The 10,309-nt window shown below is 47.7% G+C and overlaps 1 protein-coding gene across 1 annotated transcript in view; it reads right to left on the bottom strand.

Moving 5' to 3' along the window:
- Positions 1 to 11: 11 nt before the first annotated feature.
- LOC112963746 (natterin-3-like) overlaps positions 12 to 10,309 on the bottom strand; it is a 15,470-nt gene continuing 5,172 nt past the window's right edge. Inside the window, exons 2-3 of the mRNA XM_026061078.1 lie at positions 4,115 to 4,238; positions 12 to 2,544 (exon numbers count right to left, since the gene is read on the bottom strand). Of these exons, the coding sequence (XP_025916863.1) occupies positions 1,982 to 2,544; positions 4,115 to 4,238 (687 nt within the window). The 3' untranslated portion in view covers positions 12 to 1,981. The remainder of the gene's footprint in view (positions 2,545 to 4,114; positions 4,239 to 10,309) is intronic.

The raw sequence follows: 10,309 nt of genomic DNA, 5'->3' as shown, positions 1-10,309 counted from the left end.
TAACAGGCTGAGAAGCATTGCTCATTTCTTTGAGCGCATTTTCATTTTCCATAACAGTTTGCATATGGTTTCTGAGTTGAGAAATAAGTTCTCCCTGCAGCTTTTCCTGTGCTATCTCTTCCTTYTTGTTTTTCCTTCTCTAAGAGGACCTTCTTGTGTGTTGCCTTGTAGTTTTGTTGGTTCCTTTCCTTATAACAGTACTACCATGGAGAAATGGTCTACAGGAAATAAATGAAGGCAATGATGAGAATRGAAAATAATGCAGAAACCTCGAGGGGAAGTAATTGTAAGCAGTCACTCTCAATGGATTCTTTAAAATTACATTGTGCCTCACTACTACAGGGACTTTTAAAATTTCACAGTGACCAAGGTCTATTTACAAACTAGGATATCCTCTGTAACCATTGTCAYGACGGGATTTTCTAATGATAAAGTAAACCCATCCTTAGCACACACCCTTAGCTCTCAGTGTTAGCAAGGWCTCATGCTGCCCTGGAAACAGCTCTGAGACATGTTCTCTGGCGTAAACCTCGAGCTTCTAAAACATCAGTCTCTTGTATCTCAGTGCACTAGCCACAGTGAGGAAAGGGGAAATATGAAGGTGAACCTGGGGGCTGAGTTCGATGGAGCAGAAAGGGGAACTCCAYGGCGCTGGGCACTGCTAGAGTCAGAGGCAGAGAAAGCGTCACACCTTGGCCTTTTGGCCATACCTTTCCATTATGCTTTTCACACCCTGTGGCTTCCTGATTGTGTAGCACGTGATGAGAAAAAAAGCTGACTTGTTGGGGCTCTCTAGCGACTGTTGTTCTCACACCAAAGCAGAGGAAAGAAGCTTATTCCCCTTTCAGGAAATGCTGCTTGCAAGTGGTTGGGCAGGGCATGTCCACACTTTTGTGGTTTGCCTCTCTTAAACACAGAGGCTGCCCAAATACATCAAAGAAGAAAGGGAATGCTTGCAAGATGCCTGCCCTGCAAGGTAGCTGCTGCAGCTGGGGACTGTTTCCTGCTGAGGAGTGGGTGGGAGGAGGTTTGTAGTGCAGCGGGAGATGTGTCCAACACAGATGGCTGCTGCGTGATGAACTCTGAGAGATCCTTGCTCAAGGAAAGGGGAGGCACACGGTGATGCTGGAGACAGGAGATGGGTAGGAGGGGGATCCTGGGGAGAGCGCAGAAACCCTCTAGGTGCRATTCATAGCGGGGGATGGARAGAGCTTAAATTCAGTCATGTTCAGCACCATCCCCTTCACACCCTGAGCCTATTGCTATTGTTTTCTGATGGCTCYGAGCCCTTGATTCAAGATGCTTAAGAGGGTCCCAGTTGCCCCTGTGGAGGCCCAGAGGCTGGTCAGGCTACTCCCTAAGGGATGGGGAGCCAGGAGCCGAGTGTGGTAAAAGAGCTGTCAGGGCAGGGACCTGCCCAAGCTTCAAATGGAGCCCCTGGRCAGCAGGTGCGGGTGGGCGYCCAAAACAAGGTTGGTCWGGGCCRTTAAGGCATATTAGTGTGCTCAGGGCCCTGACATCACCCAGATGGAAGTGTGGTGTTTCTTTTTGTTAGCTCTGTTTGMAGAATGATTCGACAAACAACCATGCTTTTCACTTACTTTATTTGTTTCTAAGTCAAAGGGAGAGGTTGGACCCTGCGGAGGTATGTAGTAAAGGGTCACACAGCTAGTGTTACATCTGTTAGATTTTCCTCTTGCTGTACGATAAATGGAAACGTAGAAATAGCATGTGGATGAAAGCAAAGCAGATTAGGAAATGCATTCTTGATTTTGCATCTTCAAAGAGTGTCCACCAAGCGCAGGGGATGGCATCAAGGGAACATTTTCTTTCTGTTAAAACACCAATTCAATGTCATATCAAAAAACACCGGTTCAGCGTCTTCATGTCAAGAAACAGGCAAACAACATGCATCTGACACGTATCAGATGTTTATCTTAGGAYGAAATGATTTGTTATCAAGTTGCCTGTCTCTATGCGCTTAATCTCTCCTCACAGTCAAAACTTCGTAGTATTTATACCAAGACTCATAGCCATCAGTGACCACAAAGAAAGCTCTGTGGCGGCCATGCACTTTCCCCAAACCATACTTGTTTCTTCCCACATAGACATCTTCCCATGGGCAACTCTTAACGGCATTTGACGGTGCATTGCCAAAGGATGCACTTCTCCATTCCAGCCATGCCCTGTTGCCTTCATTTACYAGGATCTTAAAATTAGTGGACGACCGCTCTTTTTCTCCATAGGGATAGTAACAATAGGGGCCCCGTTCTGGGGAGTAGGATCCCGTGTCACAACCTGACACAGCGCAGACATATTCTTGTCTTTTGGCATAATTGTTCCAGTTGGACACAGCCCACTCAGGCAACCTTCCTGTGAACGTGACCCATTTGAGGTTCGAACCAAATAACTGGCGTTTTCTCCGAGGAGTTATTTTGACCTCTGACAGCATGGAAAAATCCTTTCCCTCTGTACTGGAGAGTTTTACCGCTGGTGAGTGCCCCAGCACCTCACGATCTTCCCCCTGTCCCTGGGGAGATGCTGCTGAAGGGAAGAGAAAGGGGAAGAAGGACCACTATTAGTACGGTAGCGTTGGCATGCTGCCGTTCTCCTTGAGCTATTCACAGCTATTTAGGATTTGGCCATCTAATCGGACAAGCATGAAAGCACAAGATATCGAAGCTGAAAGGAATGAGACATTCAGAAGGAAAGCAATCCTTTCACTCAGGGATATTTCTCCTGGCCTTGAGGCGGTAATCCCCATAGCTAGTTATCATCTCATGTAACCACTGATGTATTATTTTCCCATCTGAGAAGTGGGAAATGCTTTGCATCAAGCACTGACACATCTTCCTATTCAGTAGCAAAAAAAGGCTCTTTTAGGCAGTAATTCACTGGGTTTAATGCTGGCGTCTGCTATCGCGTAGGTGAGGCACACCCTGAACTGGTATATGCATTGACTATATCTTCATTGAGCAAGGTGGGAACTGAGTGGAGTGACTGGTCCTGACGGAGACATCACCCACTCATCAGGGAACTGTCACTCATCCTCAAGGTCTCTCTGTGTCTTCTTCAGGGAATTCCTTTTCTCAGAAATCTTCCCTTACTCTTGTGTAATTATGGAAGGCAGACGTGATCCTGTCCTATATCTCCTTTGGCTATGATGGTGTTTTAAGTGGTGGCCTAACTGCAGCAAGAGCCTGCATTTAGATGCCTAAATTTACATCTCTTGCTCTCAGGCTGAATCTCCCTGCCACCCCTGGAAACCCGTAGGGGACTGAACTTAGGGGCATGAATCTGGCTACAAGTCCTACTTGAAGGACATAGTTCAGTTGCCCTCACAGAGGAATGTGGTGCTAGTTGATATGCTCTAGGATATCTGAGACATTAACACAGGGCTGACTGAGATAATACAGGACCCACAGGAGAGCTGTGCCCTTCTGCAGCATCTGCTGCAGTTTAGGAATGATACCCCAGAGCATTAAATATGCTACTAGTCTCCTGAGTTAAGTCCTTAATGTATGCGTCTAAGGTGCCTCATTTAGGGCTGAGTTATGAAACCTTGAGTTATGAAAGAAAAGACCTGAGCGGGGRAAAAAACAGTCTTATTAAGCGGTGACAAAATTACTCAGTCTGATCTTAGAAGCTGGTGAATGATGTGGTCTGTGTAAGAACAGAAGTCAGAGAAATGAGAAGGGGATACGAGGGGATACAGAAATCAGAGTGGGATTGCTTTTTCAGGTTAATACACCTCCTTCCATGTTTCCRGTTAGGGGTTCGAGAAGTTGTTTCAGTTGTGAACCATTCACATTTGCATTGGTTTCTTGGCTTTGACAGCCAAGTCCTGGCAGAAGGCTTGCTTTAGGATCAGCTGAATATTTGTCTACACTCCACTGACTGCTCTGATTGCACTGCAATAGTTTATCATGGGAGGATAGACCCTTAGCCCACACGCAATCATCTCTCAGTCTGGATCTAGCTCCCATTCAGAAGGATTCAACGGGAATTATTCTCCTTTAACAAAACATCTCGCCTTGTGCCCTTAATACACCTGAGAAGCTACAGACATCATGAATAGACTCGGATTTCCTTTAGAGGCGGCAACTCACAGTACCTGTTGGAGGCGAGATGCTTTCTTCTACAATTCTCCKCAGGGCTGAAGGCAGGTTGCTGGCTTGGGCAGTGGCTTTCCCACTCAGGGACAGGAGGACGAGCAGAGTGCAAAGCTGGAGCCACATCTGGAATCAAAGGCACAAGGACAGSTTATCAGCGACAGCAGCAGTCACGACTTCCAGCTTGGTGAGAGAAGGYACAGGGGCCAAAAAGAGAGGTGGATTCAGGATCTTTATAGCTGAGGGAGATCAATGGGAATTCCTAGTATGTGACCGACTGCATTCTTGAAATAGCAGCTGCTCTGCTTTCAAGGAAAAGGATGACTRGCTCAGCAAGGGTTGCTCACTTTTCTGAAATGAATCTGAGATTATAGAGTAAGAACTCAGTCTTTTCTCTCCAAAGCTCCCCTGAGTTGAGAGCTTTCCAAAATATCGATACCCTCCTCACATTTGTTGTTCTGCGTGATTCAGTGAAATGCCATCAGGCCCTGTTCTGGTGACAGACAAGAGCAAAAGATGGGCATTTTGCATTCTTAGATGTGGCTTGACTCTGAGGAGGTGGCAATAACAACTCTTTCTAAGTGAAACTGTCCCTGTATTCAGTTTAACAGGAGGCCAGTTTTTCAGAAAGCTGTGGAGAAACTGGTTAGCAAAACATGAAAGAGCCCAGCTTCCTTAGTATAGCGCAAGTCCTGCAGACCRTCTCCTGCTGCGGTTCCCTGAAGCACTGGAGGGGCAGCCGAAGAGGAGAAAGAAATAGAAAAGAGAGGTTTACTAGGGAAGTTTGGACAGCCCAGAGGTGTAGTGGGAAATGTTGCCCTAAACCCAAGGGCCAGGCAGAAACTGGAGCAAGGCAGAAACCTGAGCAAGCTGAAGCCCTGGAGTAATAACGGATTCACATCTCCCAATCCTTCTTGCTCACTGTAAGCTGTGCACTCCGGCTGCTTGGGGCAGGGACCCTCTCTTTACTGTGTGGTCCAAGCACTGCTATCGCTTGCCCTGGAGAAATACCAAAMAAGTTCTCGGTCGGTGTTATTCACACACAGGCTGCTGGTGTTGGCAGGTGATATCCCTGGTCAATGGCACGCAGATCTGGTGTCCTCCTCTCTGCTCTTGGAGCAACTGGTGAGGACAGCCTAGCACCATGCCAGAGGCAGCCCTGCCAGAAATTACCAGTTCAAGGCTCTCAAGCAGCCTGAGCTGACAGGGACTTTGAGCCACCTCCCCCAGRAGCTGTGTGGGGATTGTCCTTTCCTGTGTCATGTCCAGCAGGAATGAGGACCTCCATGATCTGGGGACAAGATGAGCCCCAATCTGTAGGGCATAACTATGAGGTGTGGTTACGCAGATGCATGACCACGGGACCACCGTATTAGTATACATCCCCTCCAGCTCTGCATGCTCTAAAGCAGGATTTGAGTCAAACATGGACCATTCCAAGCAGCCAGGGTATTTTCAGAGGGGAAAACTGTTTTTTTAAATCCTGCCCAGAAAAACCTCCGGGAGGCTGCTTAATGCCTTAATTCTCAGCAGCCGATATTGCCAGCTCCGTAAAACTTAAGCTGACCTGAACTTGCTCGGYGGCTGACCATCCATATCAACACACAGCAGTGAGCACGTGTCTGTGGGCTTTGTTTCCCTAGGTCCAGACCTGTAAAAGTTGGTCGGGCAAGCCACAAACTCCAGACTTTGTTGATGTCCAGAATCTGCTGTGATTCATCCCAGCTCTCAAAACCCCCTACCCTAGAGAAAGTGTAGCTTTAAATCACCGATAGCATCTTGTTTTTAAGCCCTAACCTCCCAGCCTGTCCCAGGCAGCATTGTTTGACCACATATGGTCTAYGCAAGTCAATGTTGACACTTCCAGTCATGTTTATCCATGCGATCCTCCTGCTATGCCTTCTGCCACAAGTGCTTGACATTCTGCATGTCAGACTGGACTGTTCTTGTGCATTCTTTTAGAAATTATTTGTTCTCTGCAATTTGCTGATATGACAGCATATYGGATGCCAGCACAGGGCACTCTGCTTATCTTAATTCATACACCTCCCTTAACTTGTACTTCCTACATTCATAACCTTTTCACTTTATCCTAACGTTTTCCAGAGCTTTCTTTTTTCTTTCCCTTAATGACAATTTTATTATTTCTGTTTTGACACAACAGTTTTTAGTACTGCAGCAACGAGCTYGTAGTCTCATGACTTCATTAATTAAAATGTCCTATGTAAAACTTCTCATATGAGAGAGTCCTGTCCCGTATTCCTGACATGTGGATTAAATGTAAAGAGGACCTTGCACAGCCTAATGTTGCAATCATGCTAATAAGTTCTATTTGGCCGAGCTCTATTTAAATGTCACAGCTCTTGCTTTCTACAAATATAATTCAAAGTCAGATAATCTTCTTTGTCCTGGCTGTCATGCCTTCCCTAAGGCAGTATTTGTTCCTTATTTCAGTAGATAATGCATGTAGGAAATGTAGCTTTTCACGAGTGTTTTTTTGCTGAAAACATTAAAAATAAAATTAACACTTAATATTATCATTCTTCTTTCAAACAAGGTGGGTTCTGTGCGGGTGATATAATTCATAATAGGTGTCTGACTTRCAGAGCAGCAGCAATGCAATGGTGAGGGGACCAGGGGCAGGCGCCCAACATGCCATACCCCATGGCAGCTTGCTCGTCTCTAGCAGCACGCTGCTCCAGTCGTGAGCTTGCAGGCTCTGCTTTCTGAGCAGCTGTGGGGAGCAGCAGAAAAAGTGTCCGCTCCACAGTTTGCTGCATCTGGGAACAACCCTGACATGTATCTGTGGCCAGAGGCGCCTTCCCACAAAGAGGAGAATTAAAGTGTCTTCTTGGTCCTCTGCAGAAGCCTGGCCTTCGTCTCTGCCTTCTCTTGGTGCCTGTCCCTGCTTTTTCCCCTGGGTCAGAGAGGGCTGAGCACACYRATGTCTGCTTTCACAATGGGGTCTGGGTCTCTCACAGTGAGCAGACCCCCCGCAAGATACATTAGGGAACCGTGATCAACCCAAGAGGGCAAATTTCCCCATTGCTCCTCTCTTGCCCAGCACTGCAGATCTGACCCTGCAAATAGGAGGGACTCATGGGTCTGGGAAGACCTGACTATCTATATGAAGGGTGTATGGGAAAACGCAGAAGAACGTCGAGGAGATAGGCAATGGAAGCTAGCCAGACTGGTCGCCTGCGGCTGCCAGGATAGCCCCAGATTGAGCGGAGGGGGCCGGTAGCTGCAGTGCTTGCCACTCTGGCAGTCCCCAAGTACTGGCCAGAGTTGGCACAGGGGGAAAATGTTACCCTGAAGGCGGCTGAATCCGCTTTACAGGCTATGCCCTTCCGTGCTGCTTCGGAAGCAGCTTGGAAGCTAGCCAGACGATTAGGGTGGGCACTGTTGATGGGCATTCGAGCCTTAGATAATGAGCTATCGTCTTTGCAGCCACAAAGAAAAGATCTGGAGAAGGAGAATGGAGATTTGCATGACGCGAAGGCGGTAGCACAGGAGTTGATTATGAGCCAAACTGCAAAGAGTCGGGAATTAACCCATAGGGTAGAGCGATGAGCTTTACGAGTGGCTAACAAACGCCATGCACGCTATGGTAAAGCCCCAACTACAGTTGCCCAGGTGAGAGCAATAATAACTAGACCTTTCTGGGACCTGGAGGAGTGGGATGGTARTATTTGGAGTACTTCATCTGACTCGGAGATTGAATTTGGATTAGAAGGAGAACTGGCTACTCCCCAGGTCCGACCTCTTGTGCAACTGAAGGGGGAGAGGCAAGTAGATGGGAATACAGTGGAGCAATCTAGGACGTCTATCCCGAAGGAATTGTGTCAATTTTTACCTGCTTTCCAGCAGCGGCCTGGGGAGTCTTGTTAGCCTGGTTAGTGAGAGCATGGGATGCAGGTGCCGGATCGCTTAGCCTCGTAAGAGAGGAGYTGAATTTGATGAGYCCCTTTATCAACTGATGCTCAAATACAGTATTATCTTACCCAATTAACTTCTGCGCAGGATGGGGCAGGAAATGTTATTGTAGCTCCAACATTATATCAATAGTTATGCGTTGCTGTGGAAGGTGCTTACCTGTCCACAGGTGAATTAGCCGCTACAGTGGGAGCGTGGCATACTTTTGAGGAAGAGATCAACATGTTGTGACAGCTAAGGGTAGTAACTGGATTAGCAGATGAAGAAGGACTGGATGGTGTGGAAATAATGCGGCAGATGAAAACCCAGTGAAGGGGGGCTTCAAGTGCCTTAAAGCTGTTACTAGATGGCACCGTAATGCCTGCAACTGGAACAGTGGGGGCTTTGGTAAACAATATAAGGGATTTGGCACTTGTTGGTGAACCAGCTACTAAGCAAGTGAGAGCAGCTCGGAATTCCAAGGYGAGAAAATYGGCAGGGACTACTAAATTGAGTGGAAAGGTAACGAGGCGACAGRTGCGGACTGATTTGCTGCAGGCAGGGGTATTAYGTGCTGAGATAAATGGTCTTTCTACTGTTGACTTATTCAAGYGGTGGCAGCAGTTACCTGCTGATCAGCARTATCAAACACAGCCTACTGCCCCTCCTGCTCCAGCCACAGTGTGGAAACTGCCGGCCAAGAGACAGTGAGGGGRAGGAGGGTCCCCTGCAATAGGAGCGTCCGTTGAAGCTTATCATTGGGCGGGGGGACCCACGCCCTTATGTACCSCTGTGAATTYGCTGGCGCTCTGGAGGAGAAATTGCTGTGCTCGCTTTAGTAGGTAGYGGGGCAGAAGTTACCGCACTACATAGCGCGGTAGCTCCGGGGAAGGCTACTACCCATATACGTGGGTTGGGCGGGTCGGCCACTCCAGCGACACAGGCTGTGGTTATGTTAGCAGTTGGCAAAATCCCCTCCACACACACATTYTCTACCCCRGTTTTATTAGCACCGATTGACRAGTACCTCTTGGGGATCGATGTGTTACTGGGCAGAGATATTCAGATCCTGCACGGACTGTTCTCCTTTGGAAAAAATCCTGTGTTACCACAGTTGCGATCCACTACTTTGATTAGAGGGTATCCAAAATGGGAGCCAGTGGATTTACCGGTTCCCCCCACTGTGGTGCAAGTGAAGTAATATGGAATTCCTGGTGGGGAAAAGGAGATTCAGGAAACTAGAGATGCTTTATTGCATACTCAGATAATACACCCTGCCCTGTCAGCTTTCAATAGTCCTATGTGGCCTCTTTGGAAGCCTGATGGCTCATGGCGTATGACTGTGGATTACAGGGAGCTAAATAAAATTGCCCCACCATTAGCAGCCGTAGTACCTGACACAGTAATTCTGCTGGAAGGCATAGGGAAACATCTGCAGGAATGGAAAGCTCTCACTGATTTGGTGAATGTATTCTTCTCTATCGCTATATCCCCGCAGTCGCAAGATCAATTTGCATTTACACGGAACAATAAGCAATATACATTTCAAGTCCTTCCTCAGGGCTAGAAACACAGCCCCACCATTTGCCACCAGAGGACCTCAGCTGATCTCCCTCCCCCCCCCCCTTACAGAGTGTACCATCCATCACTATATTGATGATATTTTGATAATGGGACCTTCTAAAGAACGAGTAAGTGAGCAGTTGTCATTGCTGGTACAGACCCTGCAGGAGCGGGGATGGGCTGTAAACCCTAGGAAGACATCAGTGTGCAATTCTTAGGGACAGTCTGGAGGGGGCAGACGAAAGTTATCCCTGAGAAAGTGCGCAATACTATTCAACAGTACCCTGTTCCCACTGCTGTAAGACAACTGCAAGCTTTTTGGGGGCCTTTTGGGTTCTGGCAGACCTTTATACCCCACTTAGCATATTGAATGTGGCCGCCACAGCGTTTGACCAAAAAAAGTAGCCGGTGGCAATGCACTAAAGAACAGCAGCAAGCCTTCGACCTGTGCAAGGAGGCGGTGGTCCAACATTGCGAACTATTCACTCCACATGAGGGACAACCTTTTGAGCTGGAGGTAACGGTTATGGGGGATACAGTGTCTTGGGGGTTGTGGCAGCAATGTGCCCACGCAAGGCGGGAACCTATAGGTTTCTGCTCCYGTTCCCTGCAAGGGGCCGYAGCAAATTATACACCTCTGGAAAAACAGCATTTGGCTGTGGTGTGGGCTTTGCAGGATACCGAACGAGGTACAGTGTGATATGTGCTAATTTGTTACA

The sequence above is a fragment of the Apteryx rowi genome, unplaced genomic scaffold, assembly GCF_003343035.1.
Source record: "Apteryx rowi isolate R43461 unplaced genomic scaffold, aptRow1 scaffold_1754, whole genome shotgun sequence".
Lineage (NCBI taxonomy): Eukaryota > Metazoa > Chordata > Aves > Apterygiformes > Apterygidae > Apteryx > Apteryx rowi.
The sequence above is the reverse complement of the archived record's forward strand: the minus strand, read 5'-3'. Positions and strand labels throughout refer to the sequence as shown.